The 27479-nt window shown below is 41.2% G+C and overlaps 1 protein-coding gene across 2 annotated transcripts in view; it reads right to left on the reverse strand.

Annotated features, from left to right (window-relative positions):
- Positions 1 to 27479, reverse strand: part of ptprn2 (protein tyrosine phosphatase receptor type N2) — a 148569-nt gene that overhangs the window by 22181 nt on the left and 98909 nt on the right. For both annotated transcript variants that reach the window (XM_035909648.2, XM_006795053.3), the window contains exons 12-13: positions 6697 to 6912; positions 3682 to 3885 (exon numbers count right to left, since the gene is read on the reverse strand). In XM_035909648.2, coding sequence (XP_035765541.2) covers positions 3682 to 3885; positions 6697 to 6912 — 420 coding nt within the window. The remainder of the gene's footprint in view (positions 1 to 3681; positions 3886 to 6696; positions 6913 to 27479) is intronic.

Here is a 27479-nt window from a genome sequence, read left to right on the forward strand (position 1 = left end):
TCTGCCAATCAGAGGGCTGGGATGGGAGGCCTGGGTGTCAGGGAAACAATGTCTAATCCTTCCTAAGCAGTCTCCTCAGCAGCAGAGGGTGCTGGGTGAAATCAGGATGAAGGGACGACCAGGGGAGCCAGACACAACAGGTAACACATTACTGTCAGGCTCCGCTGTCAAATTAAAACAAACAATGGTGGGAACAGTTTGTGCAGGGACCTTTATGATATGTCGAACAGCTGCGAGACGTGAAAAAGAGCATTAACGTGTACTGTGATTTGTGTGACTAATATTAGCTACAACTCATTGCGTTGCTTGAAATGAGGCAGCAAATTGCCCCCCCCCAACTAAATATAAAATTGCAAAGAAACCCCCCCCCCCCACAAAAACGCTGAGGGCAGAACATGTTGCACAAGTCAGTGGCTATTTTTCCTTTGCCTGAGTCTATTATCCTGTTGAGGAAATAATTTATCATTTAAAAAAAAATGAACAATAACAACTCAACATAATAATAAAAAAGGGCCTCCAGCTACTTAATTATTGATTTTTTTTCCCCTTCTTTTTTCAGTTTTTTTTAAAAGAGAGAGGTGATTAAGCCAAGGGAAAACTACAACAACAGCAATGGCGTCAACATTTTGACCCTGTTCCTGCACAGCAGGAGAACCTGCTCAGAGGTGTTTTGCTTGTGTTTGCAAAGGCCGGAAAACAAGTTTGGTGCCTGTGAACCCCTGTCCATGGTGCTGAAAAGCTGCAGAATCACAGAGTGGCACATGCTTCCTTGTTACACATCTCTTAATTATTTTACATACATAAAATGTAGAGGTTATGGCATCACAGTGTAGCTGAAACAGAAGAAGAAAGCAAGTGTAAGACACCAGAGGCGTGCCAAAGCTCTGGAAAGCACAGCAGATGACTCAGCACACAGAGGCATCCAATTTTGGTTTTGAAGTTGGAAGTCGTTATGCAAGTCTTAAGGTGGGCCACACAGTGGGACACCACATCGTAGTTCATTTATCCTGACGGCACTCTCGCAGAAGTGGTGTGTGTGTGTGCGTGTGTGTGTGTGTGAGATGTTTGGGGCCCAAGAAGGGAAAAAAAAGAACCCCCAGCATGTGTGCTTTGGAAAGCTGGGTATTCATCATCCTTCTCCACACGGTGTGAGCTCCAAAGAGCAGGAGCCGCGAGATGAGAGGAGAGCAGAGATCGGAAAATATAGGTCTGAGATCAGTGATAACAAGGCAATCTCACACATGGTTTCATGTGAGACGGTGGAGGAATTTTAAAGAAGAGGCCCCTATAGGACATCTCCATGTCAATCACGGCCATGAAAGAGAAGTAAAGGCCCCAGAGTGTTTTACCTTTCCACAGCGTAGCGCTTGCGTTGCTGCTGCGAAGAAACTAGGGCTAATAATAACAGCTCCTAGAAATTATTCACAGTGGCTCTTTTGTTATTTGCAAGGCTAAATGCTTTTCTATTGTCAATGTTTTCAAAAGAGGCTTCACAAACAAGCCTTGACGAGTGCAACAAAACCCATCTATTACCAGCAATACAAGGCATTACTCAGATTCACTCTCATTCATTATAGCCTCCCAATATAAAAGCTAGACATGCAGTGTGATGAATGCTCTCTCCATTAATGGAAACACTGCAAGGCATCTATCCATCTCTTTTATCAAGCTTGTTTCAAATGAATGAAGCAAAAGTTGTGCAAAATCAAACCATGCATTGTGTGTTTGTGGAAGTATTGGCAGCCAAGAGCTTTTTTCAATCAAACGAGAAAAAAAAAAAGAACAATATTTCTAAAACATCCAAATGACAATCAGATGGGTAATGATATTTCACTTTTGTGCCGCTCTCATCACGCGAAACATTGTCTACCTTATTTTGCTGCGGCGGTAAGAGAAAACGGAGGCGGTAAGAGATGAAAATGACAGAGAGGAGAGAGAACCGGGACGGAATGATGAAGAGGGAAAATGACACAGAAGTAGGAAGAAAAAGTTGGAGGAGGAGGAGAAAAAAAAATATAAAGACGCCAGAGCCGAGATAAAAGCAGGAGGGAGAAAACAGCAGGAAGAGTAATGAAAAAACCAAAAAACAAAGATAACAGGGTTCTGAAGGGAATGAGGTGAGAGAGGGATGAAAAACACCATCCAGACAGATAAACAGAGAGAAATAAAGCTGTTGGTATTCATACAGGAAGTCTTAAAATCAGACACTAGCATATAAATTCATCAAACAAATAAAAGGAAGTGACAGCAAACATTTTTCTATACTGGATTGGCTCCAGTATGCCAGAATATTCCAAATTAGGTGTAGTAAAAAATACATTACACTGGCAATCTTCATTTAACCATGCAGGCACTCTAAACGGCGTGACGTATAACAGACATTACCTCATGGCTCCTCAAGGTGGAGCTAAAAAGCGAATGAGTGCAAGGGTCTTAACTGGCTTGCAGCAATAAATGCATAGCCTGAGAAGCAGCAGGCAGCCAGGAAAAGCAAATCAGAGTGCTGACCGATTGAAGAAACACACAATGCCAATACTTGTATATTAATCCCACAATGCAGTGAGTAAATTCTCTCTTCTGTGCGAATATCGCGATGTATCGTAAATGACTTTATGGCCATTTATCGAGTATCGCAGAATCACATACATATGACATCATAAGGTACTTGAGTCAGTGTTCATTTTTTAACATTAAAATTTGATTTTTAAACCTATTAATTATATAAAAGTAAATATTTCAGTCACTGATTACTTATTTTTGTTGTTCTTTCAAAAAATTTTAAACAATTTATTTATATACAATTTATAATATCATCGGACTTCTTCCCACCACTATTAGCTATCGATTTGTCTATTTAATGACACGTAACAGTATTTTCCCAAGCATTCATTAGGTACCACTAAACCTAACCCACTGGCTCTCAAACTGTGGTGAGGGACAGAAACAGGTGGATAGAGTTTGCTGATGCTATTGCACTTTCAGCTTGGATTCTTTTTATTTTTTATGACTGTTAAAAACTGTGGGGTGGGTGTGTGTGCGTGTGAACGTCCTTCTGAAGTGGGGTATGCCAGGAAAAACTTGAGAACTGCAGCCTGAAACCATCACTCTCAGCTAACAATTGTCACCTCTCAAGTTCTCTTGCTAGTTTTCACAACAGTCTGCGTTCTGCATTTGATTACAGTTATTTCATTAGACAGACATCACTAAACGATCACTCAGATCTCATTAAAGACATCCCGTGTGCACTGGTTGAGCAGGTATTTGTGGATGCCAGCTTTTTTGTGCTTTATGGATATCCTGATTTGTACTTTTATGATTAATGTAGCAACTCAACACTCACCATCCTCTGGTGAAGTGCAGTACCAAAGGCTGGGAATGTCTGATGTAGACTTGTGACTGTCTACTGAAAGCTGACCCTACTTACATAGCTTAGGAGTCTCACACACTCGACTAAACCCACCCTGGCAGGTTAAGTGCATATTTATGAGACATGAAGGGATGTTTGTGCTTGTTCAGTTGAAACAGTCAGACGCTAAGAACCACAAACGCTCTCTGAGGGCTGGACAACAAGCCATGTTACCAGCCAACCTCCATTTAATAACTCATCTCCTTCTTTGACCCTTTTTCCACCTCATGAATCATTACTTAAATTATTTCTGGAGTCAAGGCAAAGCTTCTTACCAGTATCATGTGACCAGTGGAGATGTCCATGTTGGATGGGACTGGCTCTTCACACCAGGAGGAGGTGCTGCTGCGGGTCGACGGGCTGGCTGCGGGGCCATCGCTGAACTGAGATGACACGCTGTTGAGCCGAGAGTGGCGCAACGTCTCCGGCCGCTCGACGCGCTCCGATGTTCGTATCGCCATCCGCTGACGACACAACTCCTGGGGATTACAGGAGACGACGACGGTGAAGAAGTGGATAATGAAGAGCGCTGTTCTTCCTCTTTGCAAGCTCTTGTGCATTTATCTTCTTTTCATGCATGTAACAATAGCTTTATGTGCTTATCCTTGCTGTGAGGGGCTGGTTTCTGTAAATGCACCTTGTGAAATCCTGCATCTCGGCTGAGTTGATCTGTCCTCACTTAACTGTAGATTAATGGCTTATCCTCGTGGATTATGGAGCTTATACTAATTATGTCAAAAATACATGGTTGAGGAACCCTTACAGAATAAATTCAGTATGTCACACCTTGCTGCCACACAAACAACTCCCTTCAATGCTAAAGAATGGATCTTTCACAGCATAATCACCCCACATCCACACGGTAAACTCAAACTCTGCACCGCAAAAAGTGCACTACTTAAAAAAGAAGAATCTTTTTTTAAAGGATTTTTTTTTTTTGCAGAGATGCAAAGGAGATGCAAAATGAAGTGCCACTATTGCAAAATAAATGAATAAACATTTCCTGTGGCTTAAGAAGCCACTTCTATTAAGACCACACGTCTTTGTAGTCTTAATGAGTCAGTTTTTCTCCCATCATGCCTCAGTGCAGAGACAGAGGATTAACCCTCTGAGATCTAATTTGTCATCCTAGCCCCCAACACTTAACCTAACTGTACCCTGATGTTATAGTGACAAAATTCAATTAAATGAGTTTTTATTGCATGTCAGTTAGAATATTTATAATAATAATAATAATTATTTGTGTTATTTCCATTATTTTGTTTTCTAAAATGACATATTCTGATGGTTAGGACCATCACTATTGGTTAGTTAGACCTCAAGGGGTTAAACAGTTCAAGACTGAGCATTAACTACTAAAATGACCAGCACAGGGTTGTATGCCTCGGCGAACAAGCTACACTGGAGTTTATAGTCATGCCTTTTTAGACCCATGGAAGACTTTTAAAGGTGGATGCCAAAGATCAATTCTGCATCAGTAAATTCCAGAAATACAGTCACAGTCTCTTCCTCCTTTTCCCGAGTTATGGCTGGAAAACCTGGCTGGACATAAAATGTTGCTGCATTATGTATTTGTTAGACATTTGTGTGAAATTCTGTCCCTAAAAGTCTCTTGTGATGTAACCTTGATCTTTGACATACGACCATCAAACTCTCACAACTTCACCCTCTACCGCACGTTTGCGCCACATGTAATGAAACTCCACCCCGTGACGACGCTCTATCTCACTCAAAACACTCCGATGATAGTTTATCAAATTTGAAGAAATTCGCCAAGAGCGTTCCTGAGCTATTGTGTTCACCCAAAAAAAAAAGATGTATGAATAAATGGGCAACGAGAAATGAAAGCGCTGAAGCATAATAAAAAAAATATATAAATATATATATATATTAGAAAGAAAATCTGCTGAATTTATGCAAGCTTACATATTACATCTGCTTCCCCACAATAAGGTGTGGCTTCACTGGATATTTATAATCTGTAAGCCCCACCATGTTTAAATTTGGGAGGCAAAGCAGTCAGCTCCACAGAATTCATTTCCATACTCAATTAATAACAGTCAGGGCAGGCGAGCCAGTGAAAATGCCTCGTGAAAGCACATGCTATCTCATGATGAATCATAGCGATATTTCCCTCTGGAGCACAGGCCTCTCTAAGCTCTGGTCTTGGATCAGCTTTTCTGCCATCGGACTTTAATGATTAGAGGCATGAAGCAGTGCCCTGGGCCTTGGCCCCAGGGCACAGTCCAGGTCCACCTCATAATTCATCCTACTTCTCAACATCTCTGCAAAGCCCTATGCTGTACCAGCGCTGAGAAATGGTCCCATAAGAAGGGAGTGGGATGCAGTTAGTGCCAGAGGAGAGAGACATGGAGCCCAGGGAGAAGCACAGGTCGTGAGATTACACTCTCCCCGTTACCCCCTTCTTTCAGACAACTAATCAGAATGAAAACAGGGCCAAGGGGAAACAAAATCTACAGTCCGTGCTGCCATTTTACAATAACACCCTCCCACTGCAGACAGCTCTCCCTGAACAACTCTGTATGTCAAGCATGGAGTACACACCCACAAGACAGCAGAGTGGCTAGCAGAGGACGAACAGGTACTGGATTTCACCTTAAATTTGCACCGATTTTCAGTCATTTATGATAATCAAAGAGTGGAATTTCAGAAAGAATATTTTTGCATCTATTCTTAATTTGAATATTTTTTTATTTGATATCTTTTTTAATGGTCATCACCATAACACCTCAGCCTTTGGAAATCAGCCTCGTGAAAACCTGATTAAATATTGAAAATGTTAACGTGACATGCAGATAAATGTGTTCTGAGTGCCACGCTGGGCACAGCTGAGCCCCAACTCTGAAAATCAATACAGCCCAGGCTGCCTGTTGCCCTGGAGGAACTGAGGGAATAGGTCACAGTGGCGGTCTGCTCCCTTTCTCCTACGCAGACACACACAATTCACATGAAAGGGTAAGCATATCTATTGGAAAAATGCTACTGGCAAAGAAAAAGGAAAGATTTAAATACACATGACAATGTTTTCCTGTTGAACTACTAAAACATTTAAAAGCACATAAAATAAAACAAAACAACAAAATCACTGCATCAAAAAATGGTCCCGAAAAGCAGGTGGAACAAGAGTCACTCAAACATGAGCAGACAAACTCTCACAAACCAATTGGATGATCGGCTGTATTTGAACAGAGGGTGCTTCCCTCCAATGGCAAAGCACAGGATAAGAATCCCGGCCTCTGACTGGCTCACAGCAAGGAGGCTGGTCTTACCTGATAGGTTGCAGTGGCATCAGTACTGGTGTCAGTCCCCAGACTGGCTAGCTTCTCCTTCATGTGTAGGTGCGAGCGCTGGCGCACGCAGAAGAAAGTGGCTGACACCGCCACGGCCACCAGGATGAAGAGCATGCAGAGGACGGAGAGCAGCAGGAACTGGCCCGACTCCACCCTGGTCTCCTTCACCACGGGGATCTGGGTCAGGCTGCCCCTCTGGAGGACACGCACACAAACAGAGAGAGAAAAACGCTGTCAAGAGCGGTAAATGATGCCAGTCTGTCTTTTTCCCAGACTGATGCATTCGCTTTTGATTTACAGCAACCTCCATATCAAGTCTGCAGTGCATCAATTTTCACCTGAAGGCTTGTGTTGGGGAAAAAAATGTGGATGCAGAAGTGATGCAAGTGCCTTGTCACCTTACCTCCACTTCCTCTCCCACTCTTTCCTTCCACCCACTGCCACTGTCTGACTGGCCATTCTCATTAGAGAGCTCTAACTCTGGCTTGATAATATGCATTCAGACAACCCCTATTACAAGCCCCTGTCCAGTCCTGTCTCCTCACTGTGCCCCACTATAGATATTTGCAACCCCATTTAGTGCTGGCATGGCACGGGCTGGCACTGTGCAGCTTCAGGAGGCCTGGATACTAAAAGCTGTTGCTTAATTAGCTCCTCTGGTCCTGAGTTTGGCTGGATTAGGCCCTGGCCCAAGCTGCACAGCTAATGGCTACCAGGACTGGGGAGACACAGGCGGCGCAGACTGGACCCTCACACATACACTACTATCACAAGTTCAGTAAAAACAAGAAAAAAAAAGCTTTTCAAACATTCACACCAACGCTGCATGTTAATTTAGACAGTAGTTTCTACAGCAGACCAGGTTTAATGTGGTGTAATATCATCTAAGAGATTTTTATCAGCGTAGGTTAAAGAATAGGCCCTATGTGTTGATAATTGGTCCACTTGTGGCCATTTACTATAACAATAAATCCCCTGTAGGCCTCGCTGATACATATTTTGAGAGCATAACAGTGATAATTAGGAGCAATAATGCGGACGGATAATTAAAGATACCTAAAATGTAGTTGCTAATAAGACTGCCTGTGCTGATTGCATAGGCATCCTGTCAATTTGTTTTTGCTTTGAGCTCTGCAAAACAGAGGGGTGCAATTTGGCCCAGCACAATTTGCCTCACATAAATCATCCTCACTGTCCTCTGCGATTGACGTAAAAACATGGCGTTTCTGTAAAAGCCAGCTCTCTGCAGATTTTGATCAAATTTTACCAGCTGCACACATGCCAATAGCTATGCATCTGCAAAAGGGCAATATCAATAACAGTGCACGAATACATCAGCAGGCTCCTAATTGTCTGCATGCAATATTGAAAGATTGATGGGTGGAATGAATCAAATCCCCCCCCCCCCCCCCCCCCCCCCCCCCCAAAAAAAAGAAGAAAAAAAAAAAAAAAGAAGCCAGTCGAGCTCTGACATTTAGCCTGAGGGGTCTAATGGGCCGGCTGAAGGATGACTACATCTTGTTATACCATTTTCAAAACAAGACACTTCACCTCACACCAGTAACAATGCGGTTTGACCTTGTGGCTCGTAATTGCCAATGTTTTAGCTGTTGTGCCGATGCCCGGGTCTTTTCGATTACTGTGTTGGGCCTGACGACAGTTGCTGTTGATTGCAATTGCGGTGACTCGAGCATGTAGTTTCAATCAAGCATTAAGAGGTTGGACAACAACCGAAAGGTTTGAAGAGGCTCATATACGGTTAGAGAGGGGAGAAATGGCCTCCATCCAGTGAATTGTCTCTCGTTTTTAGTGATTGAAATGAATACACGGACAGCAGCAATGTTTTAGAAATGAAAACTATTTTCATTTGTTGGAGTACTTATCTTATCAGATGCAAAAAATAAAAATATCGAAGCTTAAAAAGCCTCCTTCCACTTTGCATCCAGCATATCTGGCACCATAGGATGCTACACTGATTCAAGCCTCTGAAATCAAAGTGCCTACTGATTCAGATCTGCCTCAACCGATTTCCAGCAGTAGCACAATAATACAACTCTATCTTTTATTTTGAAAAAAAATAAATTAACATTTATTATAAAGTTCATCACAGATGTGGCCCTTCGTAATACGTGGCTTATTCTCGAAAACGATTTACCTGGTCAGCTTGAAATGAATAAAAACGTTCGGGAGCGAACAGACTTGAAATGCAGTGTGATCTTAAAAGAGTGTTTGAAGATGGCAATCGAACTGGAAGGAGACTAGAAGAGAGACAGAAAAGGGGGGGAAAAGGAGGAAAAAAGGGGAGGAGATGTACCGCGAAGAATTACCTTTTGAGTTTTGTTCCTCAGCTTTTTTTCAGCTTTTTATAAATTACATTTTGTATTAATTTTTCCCCCCATGATTGGAGTCTGGTTCAACTAAAAATTGCTTCAAGATTTCCCTCATAACTAAATGAACATTTTTAACCGAAATTATTCCTTTAAAAAAATCATAAGCTATCACATTTAGAATTTTACCCCCTTTTTGTTTTATGTGCATTTAATAAAAATATCACCTGGTTGAAGCATCACAGAATAAATCATCAGCTTAGTTTTTTTTTTTATATCTTTTTGGAAATGTATTTGTTAAATCTCTTGAACACACACACACACACACACACACACACAAATGATTTTAACACCATTCCTATCTCTGGTTATAACTCTGCCTCTAACAGGCTCTCTCCCTCTGCTCTCCTCTCTGCTCACATCGCCCCTGTCTGGTGTGGTGAATTAGCCAATCTGAGAGGAGACAAGGGGCAGATGGATTTCGGTGCTCTGGATTATTCACATAATAAGAGGGAAGGTCAGGCAGAGAGGTGCTGTCGGGGCGAATGGCCATCCATTCACTCACGCCACAATACCTTTAAGAAGTACGAGAGGAAAATCCTTCCAAACACCACAACGCCAGACCTTAAATCAAAGTCTTTTCTTTTTGAAGTTGCAGCTACTATTGCAGATTTGAATGGTATGAAATCAGCTCCATGTAAGCAGTATTCATGAGAACCTGTGATTAATAAAAGAAAAAAAATCTCCCAAAATAAAAGTGTCTAATGTTGTTTAAATTTGGCAACATTAAAAATAATTTTTAGACTTACTTTTATTCATTCATTTATATATACAATATATGTGATTTTATTTTTAAGTCAGCCAGTCCTAAACTAGACTTAAACGATGAAAATAAATCTAGGAATTAAATAGATATTTATGTCACAAAACACATGATTAAAAATGAATGTTTGAGCAGTCAAAGAGGGGAATTACCAGTTCTAGTTCTCAACATTTAAGAGTTGGAGCTGCCGGCACCAAAGAAGATGAGCCTGCTTCGAAACTTTGTCCCTTGCAGCCAGATGTGCTCCCATCAAAGCAGCAGACTCAACACACCGCTTCCTAGGATTTTTTTTTCTTAATCTTTTTTTTTTCTTTCTGTAAGATTAGATTTATTTTTCATACACTAGAAGCCAAATGCTTTCGATGCTCGATCACATTTATGCCCTCAGCTTTTCGTGATTCGGTCTTCAGCAAACTATCGCGCAGAAGGAGCGAAATTAAATATGCTCAGACTGAAACCAGAGCTCCTAAATTATTCTGCATCTCGATGAAAAACCATTTTCGCTCACGGGCTTTCACCGTGATTGTTCGCAAGTTTTTTTTTTCTTTTGTTATTTTTTTTTTTCAAAGCCAATCCTTCTCTCTCTCTTTAACCGTAAACAGACACACGCGTTTTCAAGCCAGGAGATAATTACCCAAATCCATGTCGCCGGGCAGAGCGCACATTTCGCAGTAAACGGAAGCTGATGCTGCGTCTTGTATTCCAGAGAGCACGGATAACCACTGACGCTCGCCGCAGCTCCAAGAAGCGTTTGCGCGTCCCGGCCGCCCACTCAGTCCGCTTCTCCAAAAGTTCCCCTGCGATGGTCCCATGCGTGCCCCCTCCCCAGCGCCAACAAAAGACGTAGATGAAGAAAAATAAAAGGAGAAGGGGGCAAAAAAGGGAGAGTCGAAGAGAATAAGAAAAGGGAGAAGAATGTGGGATATGCCCGCCTGATTTTCCGAGCCTCGGAAGAATGTGCAGAAGCCCCACTAGTGAGTCCTTTCAGCGCCTCTGTGCCAATGAAAAGAGATGGGGAGGTGGTGGGGTTGGGTTTTTTTTTTTTTTTTTTTTTGCGATCATTTAGTTAAGGCTGAGCCCCTCCTTATATTCAGCCGCTCAGGAGTCCCCGTCCATTGCACATGTCATATCCACTGGTTGCTATAGCGATGCCTCCACATGTTGTCGACAGTGAATGTTCAAGGAGCGATGCCTGGCTAATAGGCTTGCGGGCCGAGGGGCGATATGAATGGACATAGGGCTAGTCACTCATTTGTTGAGCTACTAGGGGTCTCTGTGTTTGGTGTGTGAATTGCTGTTTTCTCAGGCTCTGCTTTTCCTCTGCTCCCTCTCCCAGGGATTCAGTTATGTGAGCAGAATAAGGGAGATGGGGTAGTGTATTCTTCAAAGTAGGCTTTTGCATTTAAAGCTGAAGTGAGCGGTATTATTGGAGGCTACCGCACAGTACAGTAGTTGTAAACTATATGAATGCTGCATCGGAGATAGATTGGGTGCATTCTGTAAAAAAAAAACCCCAAACCTCAACCTAAAGTAAAATTGCTTATAATTGGCTGAGTCTTTTCTCCGCTTCCTTCCCAGTGCTGCCAAAATGAAGTGAAAAGGAGGTGGAAATTGCAAGTTTAACAAGTTTTAAGGATAAAACTCAATAAAATGCTATCCTAATTAGCAATCAGTCTGAAAAAAAAAAAGATCCAATGGAGAGTAACAGCTGCACTTAGCAGGGAGAGAGAGAGCGAGAGAGAAAGGGGGATTATGGAGAGCACAAGCAGAGAAAAGGAGAAAGCAAAAGAAAAGGGGCGGTGAAGAGAGGAGAACGGGGGTCCTGTCAAATGCAGATGACGAGTCGTGGGGAGGGGGGCTGTGTGACGGGGCGCTCTCCAGTTTATTTTTTCCATTCAGAGAGCACCCCCTCCTCTCCTCTATTGTCCCTCAGTGTGACAGCTGGAGTTGGCAATGTGAAGGGGAGAACAAAAACGAGCTTGCTGTCCAGCCTGGGTCTGTGGCCACATCGGACGCCACCACATCTCCCCCCCACCTTCAAAAAAAAGAAGGGCCAACCAGACGGGGCCCGCGGGGATGAAACCTGAAGCAGAACACGCTCCGATTGACTCGACAATTTTACAGCATCCCCCAAAAACTCTTAAATGCGTAATTGTACCAAGCAGGATTAGCTGCAAAACTAAAACTGTGAGTGCATTTGGCTTTCCCCTTTTCTCATGGCCACAATACGCTTGACACTTCTCACGTCGTGTTCTCTGCACACTTGCATCTGCAAATATCAGAAAATTATTCAGAACCCAGACGCTGTTTTCTCTCCTCCCTGCGAGAGGGCACGCAAATGCTCATGGCCCGCGAGGTAAATTTTTCTAACTTGCAGGATTCTGATTCAGTTTTGAGCAGATTAACTCATTCTTTCTGCAGTGGCTTGCTGTTGCAGCAATGCACGACGGATGCAGAAGTAATGCAAGGCGGGAGACTTTTATCACGACTGCTGGTGTGTGGGTTTTATTACTGGTAAGAAAAAATAGTGGCTCCTGAAGTTAATCCCCAGAAAATCAGTCCCTACATTAAGTCGGCGATCATATCTGTCTTGGTCTCTGGTGGATTGGAAGAGAGACCTGTTCATGCTTTTTTATACAAGACACCCTGGTTACACACCTGTCAGCCCTATCTAAACCCACACTCACCCAAACAAGAGTATTCCCCTGACGCTCAGAGGATGAAACCTTTACCTTTTCTTTGAAGGAAAGCCTGACTTTGGCACATGCCGTTTTCCTTTACTTGAACTCTGCGTAAATGGACACATTTTCACACATGCCGTCTGCTACGTGCCGCACAGTGCCATTTGACAACTCGTGTCACATCCCCCCAGTGAGGCCAGCGCTAATGGTTATCTCACCAGGGAGGTCTGACGTGCATCGATTCATTCTCTCTCTCTGTCACACACACACACAAAACCCTACAAGCAGTCAAATTCAGGATCGTACTGAAGTAAGTCGCTCTCGTGGTCACTGGTGATAATCGTAGATGCTGTCTCGCCTGCGTGTCCCTCCTGTAAGTACTTCCTCGGGGTAACACATGTTCCAACAGCCGCCTTGAGTCCTGCATGGCTTATCTGTCCTCCTCTACTCTCGCTGCGAGGCTGTTTGCCTCTGTGACACATTTCACATTTCTAATAAAGAAAAAAGACGGAAAAGCAACGAGCGTGTTTAAACAGTGGCAGACAGAGGTATGTGGCACTTCACCATGTCACCAGGAGAGAGGTGGGGATGAGAAATGTTAAACAAATGCCAGGATCAAGTGCGCTACCTGCGATGGCAGAGCGGAGACATCCACTGATGCCTCTGTGTGAGTTCAGAAACGGGTTGAGGAGACAATAACTTGCTCAGGTATTATCTTTGCACCTACAGGCTGCAGACATCTGGGCATATTGACATGTCTGTCGCAAATGTGCAGGTGTGCTTCAACAATCCATCTAACGGTGTAGGAAGACCTTCATCTGGACACACAGACGTCTAAGCTTTTAATATTTCTATTTTAGCAAACAGAATAGAAAGCCAGTTTGCAGAGGACAGGGAGGCAGCACATTGGTGGTGCACACGTATACCAATCACACTATAATGCCATCAGTGAGAGCCTAATGTCATTTACAGTGCTGCACAAGAAACCAACAGCTGCAATGTGTACCTGCTACACCAGAAATAGTTAGGGGGGTGTTCTGCTAGGCTTTTTGAAACAGGGTGCAATAAATTATTCATAATAATATGTGAGAGAAGTGGTTTCTACTGCTCAATTTGGGAAGGTGTTGGAGGATTAGCTTCAAACTGTAGCGCGGAGAGAAATGTATGCAGTACAAAATACATTTGGGTTTTGTCTTCCTTTTTTTCCCACCCCTCTCCCAGATCCACCAGCTGTTATCGTTATTGCCGAAGTGATATTACACGATACGTGCGAGAGGGAAATCTCGAGGCTCATCTGGGTTTTTAACTCTGTTTTTAAGCGTTTGATTTACACATTTACCCTTATGCTGTTTGTCATGAAACAAAGCTCTCATAAAGGCAGGGGCAGAGATGCGAGGACGAAAAGTTTGGTTTGTATTCACAATACACCAATGTCATTCTGGGATATTGTTAGTTGCTACACTGCACTTTGATTTTGCCCCCCAGACATAAAATTAGACGTATACAGAGGTAGACTATAAAAGGTGGCACTTTGCACTCTTGTCTAAGCCTCTTTTAAAACATCACTTAAGGTGCAGAAAGTTGACAGCGAGGTGAACGTCTTTAAACGCATTGTGTCTGTGTGTGTGCGAGAGAGAGAGAGAGTGCGAGAGAGAGACCATGTTTTCCAATGGAAGATGTTCAAAGACCCAAAAAGGTCCCATTTCTGGGTTTTACTTGAAACATTTGAATTGCTGTGTCTCATGCTCATCACTTGCTCAGAGAGGAACCATTCAAAACCCGTGTGTGTGTCAGCCATGTCATTCTGGTATTTTCCCCAGATGAGCTTGTTCAAATAGGCCTCTTTCTTATGTGAATCCCAGCCCAGGCTTTACCAATGCCAAGTAGTTCAAAGCAGTAAACATCAAGGTAAATTCTATGCCTGTCATCCTGACTATATTCAAAGCATAGAGGCAACCCACACACATGCACATCAGCGCGCACTTCAAAATGAAATAGTGTTGTGGCGTCACAGCCTGGAGTATGAAATCACAGCACATCTGTGAAATTATAGAAAGTGTTGTAATCTATTATGATATAAGTAGAGTGATACATATTATGTCTTGATTTAAATGGTTTATAAATACTGATCATGTACACATACACTACTGTATGGATTCCAATCGCTACAGGTGAGGGAGAATAAAAAAATCCTGTAACTGTTTTAGTCGAAATAATATAACACAGAACCGTTTCTCATCAGTCCCCCTGCACTCAGCTTTTTAAGGTACTTGGCAGGTAGGTTATTCTAGACATCCTGGACAAGTTGAGACAATATGTGTGGATATTGCCTGCCTCCCTGTGTCTTTCTAGACATCCCAGACTGACTCCAGGCTCTGAGATCAGGGCTTTGTGTGGGTCGTATGAAGGTTGCAAGACTCCTTGTTCTCCTCACAGATGAAGATGGTCACACCGTGGACAGGAGGACACGCTGTAGCTTGTGTTGGCATCGCCATGAGTGGCTACGTATCCTCCTACTGTCTGAAAATTCTTTGGTGGTCTCGCTGCTTTGGCTCCATACAGTACACTAAAAAAACTTCAAAACAAAACAAAAAAATCTACCAAAATAAAATAAAAAATAAAATAATGTCACATTATTAAGGTATTAGTAAGGTGTTAGCGAGTTCTTAATTCCTCATTTATACAGGATTACTCCTCCTTAGTATGCCATTTATAAATACAGGCATAATAATATGACTATGATAATGATTATTACCAGCAGTGATAAAATTCTTCTTGAGTCTCTCTGTCTGTTATGTCTCATAATGGATGGCTGCCTCTTTCTGAGTTTGCTCTGTGGTGAATGACTTCCGGTTAACTGGGAGTTCTTCCTTCCCATTGTTGCCAAGTTATTGCTTATAAAGGATAATCTAATTGTTGGGGGTTTCCATTCTGTAGTGTAGGATCTTTACTTCACACATGAACCTAGTAGGACCTGGCGTCCACATATGTGGACATCACATTTTGGGTTATTTAGACCAAAATATTCCATTTTGCTCTACAAGGGCCTGATATCCACTTACGAGAAGATTATACTACTACTGTTCTATTGAAATTTTAAACGAATATCCTCATATGTTGCTCTTATTTTTCTTAGAAACAAAAATCAGGTTAAAAAAACCCAAATCTGGTAATTCTTTGCTTTTACGGGTTGCAATCAGCCCAAATATAAAAGAGAAATTAAAAATGCATGCCGTGGAAGAGATCGGGTCTTAGGAGGTTAAAGCACAATGAGGCTACTTTTTTTAATAAATTAAATTAAAATGAATTGAACATAATTGGAAATGGTAACTATTAAGGTAACTAGTGTACTCATTTATTAGTCTATAGAAAAACATAATTTCAGATGCAGTCTGAAGCTCTGTGTTTTGGCTTGTTGCGTGCACTATTGTTTGTTCAATCAGCATTTAAATCTAATATTCATTAAACCTTTTCTTTGTCGAGCGAAAGGCAAGTCAACATTGTGGATAATCACGATCTGATGGCACTAACTGTTTATCATACAAGTCAGATGGCAGATTACCTAAAATTGTCAGTAATCTTTGAGAAAATTGTCATTGATTTTAGAAAATGGTAAACAGAAGCAGCTTCTCCTTTCAAGGCTGCAGTCATTGATTTGTCTGCTGCAAGGACATGTGTTAATATCAGAGTTTGATTGCTGTAGTAAGCTAATTCAACTTACTATATTTTAATTATTGTATCACTAACACTGCTCTTTACAGTGTTCATATGAAAATGAAGACTCTGCAAGCTAGGTCTTAAATATGTACTTGATGAGCTGTAAGTAACTGTTTTCTTTATATTTTTGTTCCAAGGAGCCAGACTCTTGTAATTAAAAAAAGAGAGTAATAGTTCTTCAGGCTTTCAGGGGTCTGTCAAAGCTTTTCTTTCCTTCCTCTGACCATTTTCAGAGGATTTTGTTGTTGTTGTTTTTTGTTAAACTACTTAACATTGACCTATGGATCATTCAAGCATAAAATAAGCACCTACCCCAAGAGCTGAACCAGTGTTGTATTTACACATCATTTAGATGTTGAATTTATGAACACAGAAAAGCACCATCACATTTTGATCCACCGTGCAATACCACCTGAGAAGGATCTGACTGGTAGTGGCTTCATCTTTTATCGTTTCTTTCTGCCAATGCAGTAAAACCATACTGTGCAATTATCATAGATTGGCTTCCCCAGAGCTCAGATCTCTCTATTATTTTCTTAACAGAGAATGGAACAAAAAGCAGCCAACATCCAAAGAAGAGCATCGCATGTCTTTTAAGAAGTCTGGATATTCTTGAACTACGACTACTTAAAGAAATTACAAGAAACCGTGCCTAAGAGAGTTCAGGCTGAGTTGAATACTAAAGGTGTTCATACCAAATATTGAGTTACAGAATTGCTAAAACTTGTTTTTGTGTTTATATACTGCATTTGTACATGTCTCATTTTAAATCACTGCACATATCCCATTTTCCTAGCAAAATATAAATGAATAAAGGGTAGGCCAAGACTACACAGTAATGTGTATTGTATTCTTAAAAATCTGTGCTAAAGCTGCATATCATAGTTAGCATTCTAATTATTTAATGGCACTGAAGTAATAATACAGCTTGGTTCTTGTATGATGTTAGCTTTAAAGCTAGTTAGCCCTAGAGCTACATGCTAATGATTACAGCTTACATTAAAGCACATACCACTACTATCAAATACTTTTAACTTTTGACCTTGTTTTTAGGTTTTTAAAAAAGGCTCCTCTCTAAGCTCTAAAGTTACAATATTTTTGTTTGTACACCAGTTTATTTGAATAGCTAGTTACTGCTAAGCTATGACTAGCTAAATCTGTCTGAATGGTCTCTTAAACTGAAGTGCAGCTTTACATTTAAACTCTGATCTTCTTTTTTAAAAGCTAGCTTGTTAATTCCAGACAAGACAAAGCTGTCAAGTGTCTGAGAAAGTTAAGCTGATTCATTTTAACTTTCTATTTTTTTTTTTTTTAATTTGGTCAAGGTGCAGCTTTAATTCCCAACTGGTTGTAGCTGACAATAATGATCCTTTCTCCCTGCAGCTGTGATGACAATAGCAATATGTCTGACAAGGATGATTGTGTTTGCTAAAATGCCAGCCAGAATTAATTAAACAAGGTCACCAAATTTTGCTCGTTGCTAAAACTTACAAAAGTCTGCTCGGTATCAGTAAAGATGTTTGCACTGTGGCCCGAGACAAAGTAAATTATGCTCAGATTTGCATTAATCACAACGACAAGAATTATTTTCAAGATGTAATGAGCTTCTGACAGGGGATATTATAATACTGTAGGTGAAAAGTCATTAGACACCAAATAAAATGGCCATGCCCAGAGTGTGATCTGAGTTTGCTAAAACAGAAGCCAATCAGGAAAAGTAATTGAAGGTAATACTTCATTCTCTTGTGGCAAAAGATAAAAGAAGAGCCACCACTAAAAATCATCCGCAGTCAAAAAACAGTGAGGAAAAAACACTGTGGTTTTAATTGTTTTGTTTGAATAGAATCCACACTACTTTTAGACTATTGTGTTCTCAGCAGGCTTTTTTTTTTTATCTTGGAGGGAGATAAAACTGCAATTAATTTTGAAAGGGGTGAAAACAGTGAGACAATACATCAAGTCACACATGAGTGGTGGCAGGCAGGGATATGTGGGCTGCAGCGGAATAACAGAGGTAGTCAAAGGTAGCATTCATAATTGAAACCCCTGTCACAAGAGACTTAGTGGGCTGGGAACCTCTGATACTGAGACTGACAGTAAAGGGACAAAGGGAAGTGTTCAGAGGAGAGCACTGAGCGACTTCATAGGTTCAATAGGATGGGTTTCCTCCACACCTGAGTCCACCTACTATCTTAAAGCCCCTGAAACATTTTACTGCTCTATAGCTGCTGCACCATTGCACAGTAGTGCTCAGTTTCATAGTCCAAAGAGTTAAAATTCACCCACAATCTAAAAATAAGTTGAATTGTACTTTTCAGTAGATCACCCTTGAGCCAAAACCTGCACAACTAAACTTACTTTTCAGCTGAAATGTGTTTTCTCCCGGTAAGGTAGCATTATCGTGACTTTTGCAGTATGATGCAGTTTAAAAAGAAAGCTTACATTTGAAACACGAGGGAAATGCTGGATTTTCACAAAGGAAACTGGGGGTCAAGTCCTGTGTGGGATAGTTACTTTAAGAATGTTGTTTGGGCCAGAGGTCTTGAACATTTATCTGTTTTCAGGCTTGAGGAGACCTTGACAAAAAAAGAAAAAGAAAAAACAGATGAACAGGTTTTTAAATTATCTATCCTTGGAGTAAGCAATTCTTTGGATTCTTTAGAGGTGCCTGGTGCCTTTATCCTCTTAATTTCGCTGCAGGTGGTTAGCACGGATTTATACCGGTTAGTGCCGAGTGGCATAGATTTAAGTCCCAAAAAGAAGGAACATTGTGGAGAAAAACGAAGAATTTAACAGTGTGTGAAAATTACTGATATGCCTGTTCCAAAACCAGCCTATTTCTTTTACTCTTTTTAAAGTTATTAGGGTGCTCAATACTTTTAAAAAAATTCTTATCAAAGAGAGCTACTTTCACTTTGATTCATTTGCACAAACACCCTTAGGACTCAAAGTGGCCTTCGAAGCTTTAAAGTTACTGTTTCTTAATAGTGTCCAAGATACAAAGTAACAATATGCTCAGCTCCAAATCTTTGAAGGCGTACAGGTTTTAAAGAAACAAAGAAGGGAGAGAAAGTACCACTACTCTCTGATGAATGTATCTCACTATATTTGTTAAAGGCCAAGCTTAATAGTTACTGTTTCCTAAAATACCTAAACATGCTAATAGATATTTTATATTTCAGATAGATGTGTTTTGCAGCTTTTTTAAGGTCAAATATTACTCATAATTTGGTGTGACACAAGAAGATGGCAGGGATAGGGTGAGATGGAGGCAGTCAATCAGAGATCAACATAAGCTACAACTGTTTTTGCAGTCAACAACAAAGTGTTAGCAAGAATCATTGGAAATATGATGGCATAATTTGACATAATAACCATTTTTAATTAATTTTCCCCCTGGTTTCTGTATAAATCTAACTTTACTTGAGGCTGACATGCACAAAGTGGTACCATAAACTATCAGAAACTACATTTATATATACATTTATACTGAACAGTATTTGACTGTGTAAATGACCACACTATACCCATAGTTAAACAAATGTTCACACTGTGGCCATCAGTGCACTTCAAACAGATCAAATCTGGCATGGTCTCAAACGCTACTGGGCCGCTGTTGAATATGGCGTCCCAAGCAAATGCCAGCACACTCAATGAAACCCTGGGCCTGTTTGTTTAATGGCATCCACGCCTGATAGAGCACAGACAGAGCAAACAAAGCAAGAAATAAACCAGAACAAGCATCCCAAAGTGAATAACCAGCCTTGACACTATTGGTCAGTTGAAGTGCAGGGCGTACTGGCAGGTGGTGAGAACGAGATCGGCCACCCACCCGGCCTGTGCACGTTGTGGCAATCAGCGCTTTTTTATGGTCACATTTCTGCCGTTTTGCCTGTCTGAAAGCAACAAAATAAATATTGTTTATAGTAAGCAGCCTCCCTAATACAATTAGATTTTAAATTGGCCCTTTGAGAATGCCTCTCAAGACTTTAGTAGACAATTATTCCTCTAGTTTAAATCGAATGAAAACAACGCACATTTCTGATCACGTTTGATTACGTTTATTGGACAACCAAAGCCTCGTGTCGCCGCCTGAGCTGGTGCTGGTGGACCCGCAGCATATTGAGGCCGCCTGCCTGAGCATACGCCCCGATGATCAGCTACAACTTGTATAAGTGAAGATATAGATGTAGAACCACAGGAGGCAGCGCGTGATGGGCTAAGGGTCATATCCCTGTAAATGCACAGAGCCACAGCCTCATAAATTCTCATCAGTGTCTTCATTAAACATTTTCCCCTGTTATCACCATGACAACAGCGGTCCAGCGTGTGCCCGCAGGGAGAGGCGTGTGTGTCTGTGTAACCCCGGGGGTGACTTTGGGGGGTAACTTGGCACAGACACCAACAGCCCATACCTCTCCTCTGGAATCGCTCTTAGTATAGGGGCCGAGGGGGGGGATTGTGGAGTGGCAGACAGCCAGGAAGGCTAGAGCTGTTCCACAGCGATCACACTTGACAGGCACTGGCTGTGTCTGGACTGGAGGCAAGCGCTCTGATTTCTCTCTTTAATTACTGCTAATCGGAGGAGCCACAGCCCATGCTAATGAAGCCACACCAATCAGCTGGGGGAAGAGTCATGGGCCTGGCGCTGCAAAACAATCCTCTGCACGGAGAGAGCTGACACTGCCTGCCCAGCACCGCAGCGTCCCTGTGTGTTTCGCTGTCTGTCTGTCTCACAGCTCCGGCAGCTTTATACGAGGTGTCTGCCCTCGAGCCAAACCAAGCAGCACCGCTCGGCAAAAGAAACCTCTGTGAATCCCTAATGAGAGCCCTGCCACAGCTGTAGTACGGTATCAGCCGCCTGTTTTCAGCTCACGTCTCCCACAGCTTCACACCAAAACCTCTGACAACAATGCGAAGTACGGCTGATCAGAAATTCTGAAGGCAAAATTAATTATGATTTATGCCAAGATTTTGATGGTTCTGTAACGTAATAATACAATTGACGGCTCATTATTATAAATGCATATAATCAATCTAGCCAATTTTCACCCACAAACATAATTACACTCTATGGCTTTTTTAGCGAGCCTGTGAGGACGTCTTTTTTCTCTTTCTTCAAAAGGAATAAAGTAATGAATAGTGACAGACTTGCAGAGATACCTCTGTCTTTTGTTATTTCCAGCATTAAAATGTAATTCCTTCAATTTGTCCTTCATATTGTTTAAGCTGTGAAAAATTACTTTGTCCCGTATTCGTTTTATTTAGAGACTTACCTTTTTTTTAAATTTGTTGTCCAAATGTCAGATAAAATGCACAGAAATATACAGATATTACATTAAACTCTAAGTATCTGTTATGAAAATCAAACTAGTATATAGTAATTATTATTAACTGCACATTACTGTTTGATATACTATATATTTTTCAGTTGTGAGCATGTAACTATTTTCATGTGTTACATGAATTATTTTGATATTTGGTATCAAACATACAGCCCGTAGACTAGAACAAGTCCCAAAGGATAGCTCGGAAAAAACAACAATAAAAGAAAATGTACTGCTCTTTCTGGTGTGATGCTGCCAGCACAAAACAGGAATGAAAACGTATAGAAAGTTTAAAGTAGATCTACTACTACTTAAAGTAGTTTCGCTCGAGAACAGTAAGATAACATTGTTACCTCTATTATTACCTCAGTTTACAGGCTCAGTCTTTGTGCCTTAGCACAGTTAGGTCTCTAGGTTTTTGGACACTGATTTCATGTTTGTACACCATCACGGTGGCTTTTTTTAATCAAACAATCAATTACCTTGTTTTGTAAATAGATGGCTGATTGCACAGGGGCATACTTAGAATATATTTTAGTTATTAACACAAAAACTAGAAAGAAGAATATATATTGTATAGTTGTGGTCAGAAGTTTACATATGCTCATCGGGGGCAGGAATGTCATGGTAATTTAATGATTTCTTTGAGCTGTTTTTTTTTTTTTGCAGGGTGGAAGATTGCACAGCACACATTTTTAATGGCTTTAGCAAAACAAGAATTGGGTGCAGAAGTTGTTTTTTTTTTTGGATTTTCTCTTACAGCTGCACTAAAACCTGGTTAAGTTAAATGTCAACCAGTTGCCTTTGGACATCTGCAAGCTTCTGTAATAACTCTGGCTAGATATTTGATCACTCTACTTGGCATAATTGGCAGAGTTCATTTAAACTGGTTTGTTTCCTGTCACAGAAATGGGATTTTGAGCACACTGCACAAATTTCCGATAGGATCTGAGATCAGGGTTTGGGAAAGACCATTTCAGAAGCTTAAGGGAGCACTTTTAAACAACTGCAGATTTCACGATCAGTTCAAAGACTTGTACACAGATATTCTGATGTTATTCTGATATGCCACTACTTTGCCAAGGTCTGGAAGAAGACCTCAAATGTTACGCTCAAATAAGAGGAAATTGATTAGGATTTTCAGGAACTACCAAGGGTCAAGCTCGCCATGAACTGGAAACTGTCGGAACACTGGCAAAGTCCACAGTGAAGCAAGTTTTCAGCATGGCCGTGAACTGAGAGGGTGCCGACCAAAAAAGAAGCCCCTGCTCCAAAATCAGCACCTTCAAGCTTGACTGAAATTTTCACCTGCCCATATGGACAAGCCAAATGCTTTCCGAAGAAAATATTTTTGGACAGATGAGACAAAGATTGAGATATTTGGCCACAACAAGATAAGCGGTATGTTTTGGAATAAAGGTAAGGTTCTCAAACCTAAGAACACTGTACCTGGTGTCGAGCATGGTGGTAGTAGCATCATGCTCTGGAAATGTTTTGGTGCCAGTAGTACTGGTACACTGCAAAGAAGATGAAATAATGAAGGAGGACTAACTGCAAATTCTTTAACTTCAACTCAAATCAACAGTTAGATGGTTGGATCTTGGCCACGATTGGGTATTCAAACAGGACAATGATCCCAAACACATATCAAAATTGTTTTTGTAAAGCAGGCTAACATTAAGCTTCAGCAATGACCTTCCCAAAGCCCCAACCTCAACCCTTTTTGTGGACAAGTGCGTGCCAGGAAACCAACCAGTTAAATCAATTCGACCAATTCTGTCAACAACAGTGGTCAAATATTCAACCAGAAATGTTCCAGAAACTTGTTGATGACTACCAAAAGCTTGCTAAGGGACATTTAACCGAATATTAGTGGGGACAAGTCATAGCATAGATTACACAGACACGGAAGGAGGCGGAGGTTTTAACAGAAAGCGACCCCTTTATTGAGCCAGTAACTGAAGGCTGACCTAAACACACATGAGGTAAATGAAACCATGAAACACAGAATATTCAAACACTATAAAGTCCAGAAATCTCAAAACACTGGGTCAGTGACCCAGAACAATGACTGGGTGCATGTATGCATTTGAGCCTGTGTCGATTAAAGAAAATCCAAAATAAATGAAAACTTGTTCACCCAATTCTTGCTTTTGCCCAAATTACCTTGATATTCGTGCCCATGATGAACGTTTGTAAACTTCTTACAGCAACTGTAGGCCACTGTGGTCTGGTCGAGTTTAGTTCGACTATAAATGGCCCAGTTTAATTCTTCCGTTGTTGCCCATATGACAAAGGCTTTATAGATGAAATACCTGCTGCAGGTATCTACCACAACCTGCTGTGTATTTTCCTCCAACACCTGACAGGACGAGCCTGCACGTAAATGTAAACAGGCATCTTGGCAGCCATATACAGATGAACATGGCTGCCAACAAGCCAACTGTGATATGTAAAGCAAAAATCCCATCACAGCAGGACTCTTCTCGAGTTCACAGACGACTCTCAGCATCTGATCTTTGCTGCTGCCTTTTACCTACACGTGTGTGCTGTGCAATGATTGCATCACATATTTGGATGAAAGATAACATATATTACTCTAAACACATTAAAGAAAGGCCTTCAGTTTGTGGCTAAAGGGCCTAATTAGACTCAGATATTGAATGCTATCAGATTAATATTTATTAATGAAAATTAAATAGCTGGCAGAGATCAAGCAGGAAAAAAAAATGCATGCAGGTACAGTCTTAATTTAAATTATGTAAATTGTTATTGGCCCAAGAAGACCATGCCTCACAATTATTTAGAATTTTCATTAAAAACAACAAAAACAATAAAAGCTATGAAAGAATTAAGGAGAATATTTATCATCTTAACTTAAAACCTATACACCTCTCTAAACATTGCTTTAAACAAGGCTTTGCATTATTATGATTATTGTACATTACTTTAAATTCAGAATTTCAGACACGTCCAAGCATAGAATATTCCTAATTTAAACATTTATCATTATGTCTGAACACTGCAAGGTCAATACAACATACTCTTTTTGAGCAGTGAGCAGAACTGGTAGAAGTTGTGAAGCCACTCTGCACCAGACTGGTCTAGTTTCATTTCATGGTTTATCACCACAGATGGAAGATATTCATACATCCTCCCAAGTCAAGGTCATCATATAAAAGACCATAACAGCTCATCAAGCAATTTAGTTGACCTTGCCATGCAGAAAGCAACTAGCAGTTACAGCAGGATTCACAATTACACTCAATTAAAGTCAATAAAAGATGATATGACAGTTGATTGCATTTAATTTACTGAGAGCAATGCGGTTTTCATGTTTTGCGCCCACTGAGCAATAATTATTCGACCGCACAGCTATCATAAATTGTGGTGTTTGCTAAAAACACGCCACATTAATGTTTTAAGATGAAACTATATTCATGAAACTATATGCACATATTTATATCTTTAAGATATTATCTTTTAATGTTACTTACAGTCCTGTAACTGGAACTTTTATCTTCCTTTTTGGACAACTGGAGACTGTAAGACCAAAAAAACCTCCAATGCTGTGAAACAAATACTGCAGCCCTAATTTTGCTGTAATGTTAAAAAGATTACCACGGGCCACTGGTTAGCCTGCAGCAAGGGCCTTTCCTGCTGCTGTCAGTGCTAAGGTGCCAGATGCGTTAGGCAAGTAACCACATGATAAATGGCAGAAGGTGAGAGCTCTGTGGCCGGGACCTGGAGCACCCTCTCCCTGCATCCTGCTGCCAGTCCCTTGGCATGCGGCTTGTCAGGCCAAATGGCAGCCACATCCTCCTTTCAATGTTGACATTTAAAACCTCTGCCATGCTATCCAGCTGTGGACACCGCAGGCCTACCCCCCCACCCAATGTCTCCTCAGTCTCTCCCAGGCACCCAGCCCTCAACCCAACAGCAGTCAACTAATTTCCATAAATGGTCAGAGCGTTTGTTCAAACAACTGTGGAATTTTTAAAAAATTAAAGGGAAGAATGTTCACATAGTGGAAGATACAGATTATTTTCCTTGTGCTTTAAAACGTGCAGAATGTTATTTTGGTTCTCAGGTATGCTGCAGGAGTCCTTTTTAATGTAACCCGTGTGTTATTTGTGAAACATTGTTAAGCTTCTAATCATGCTGTGTAGTACAACTAACTTGGTTTGAGCTTCATAACGTAGAGAACAAAACATATAAAACATCTTCAAGATGGAAATATAGTGACGATGGTATGGCTTTGCCTTGGGCATGCAGCCTCAGCCTCAAGTAGCACACTAACATTAGCATCTTTAAAACAACCCCATCTGACATATTAAAAAGTCTTCCAGTCACATTTTTAAAACCAAAGTTGGCTGCAAGAGGAATAAAAGTACTCACAGAAGCAGCCTTTAGAAATTAATTCACAAGCACCAGGCCTCTCCTTTAGTAAGATCTAGGAGGGTAGTTGAGCGTAATCACCACCATATTGGGAATAAACTGTAGTGAAGCGGCAGGGCGTACAGTGATTATTGCTTCTTAAAATCTGCATCTGCGTGGATACCAATGTAAGAGTTGTACGGGCATCTATCAGCTGAGGTCTCGATATAATTTTCAATTTTTTAGGTGGAAACAGTCAAAAGATACCGACAACAGTTTTAGAGTCTTTTGGTGGAGATTATTAATTCTGGTTCTTATTTAAAGGAGAAGAAACACAACTCTGTGGTGGTTATATTTTATTATTAATAACGTGCCCTATTCCTCCTGTGCTTCTAGTCTGTAGGAAACTGTCCAGGAGTAGGTACTGTCCATGCTCCTAAAGGTACTCTTTAGGAGCATGTATTCCTTTGAGGTAACCGAATGCGCTCCAGTGATCAGATTCAGATGGATTTGCATCAGGGCATAATAAAAGAAATCAGGTTGTAAAATAAGTAAAAATGAACTCGGATGAACAATAACACATGCCATATTAAATTTTGATTAAATATATTTAGGAAAAACTAAGTCAAAAATACAGTAGCAGTGTGTGAAAAACTAAGTATAGTGGAACCCCCGACTTACAAAATTAATTCGTTCCCGAGGGTCTTTCGTAAGTCGAAAATTTTCGTAAGTCGAAGCACCCATTGCACGTTTTGAGTGAGGCGAGGCTGAACGATAGGCTATAGGCTAATTGCTAACTAGAACAACAATACATCATTCAAGTGGAACAGCAAAGCGCAAGTACGGAAGCCAAGGGGTTGTCACATGATTCGAAAGGCATTGTGGGCATTGTAGGCTCAGCCAAACAGAGCCGGCAGATTTGGCTACTCGGGCATTTTGCCGTAACACGGGCAGAAATATTGCCGTTCAGTGCCTTTGTAACTTGAATTTTTCATGAAACGGGGGAAATTCGTAAGTCGGTGTTCCACTGTACACCCCATTATTTGATAGCTTTTAGCTTCTGGATGACTATATTAGTCTCTTACTAAGGGGCGATCGTGGCTCAAGAGTTGGGAGTTCGCCTTGTAATTGGAAGGTTGCCGGTTCGAGCCCCGGCTTGGACAGTCTCGGTCGTTGTGTCCTTTGGCAAGACACTTCACCTGTTGCCTACTGGTGGTGGTCAGAGGGCCCGGTGGCGCCAGTGTCCGGCAGCCTCGCCTCTGTCAGTGCGCCCCAGGGTGGCTGTGGTTACATTGTAGCTTACCATCACCAGTGTGTGAATGTGTGCGTGAATGGGTGGATGACTGGATATGTAAAGCGCTTTGGGGTCCTTAGGGACTAGTAAAGCGCTATATAAATACAGGCCATTTACCATTTACCATCTTACATCATTTGGCCTCTTGCTTCTGTTCATTTGTTTATTCAAAGCTTCCTTGTGGTCTCATCACAGCATTTTAATTAGGTTGAGGTC

This window comes from Neolamprologus brichardi, chromosome 9 (genome assembly GCF_056152115.1).
Source record: "Neolamprologus brichardi isolate AB-2024 chromosome 9, ASM5615211v1, whole genome shotgun sequence".
NCBI lineage: Eukaryota > Metazoa > Chordata > Actinopteri > Cichliformes > Cichlidae > Neolamprologus > Neolamprologus brichardi.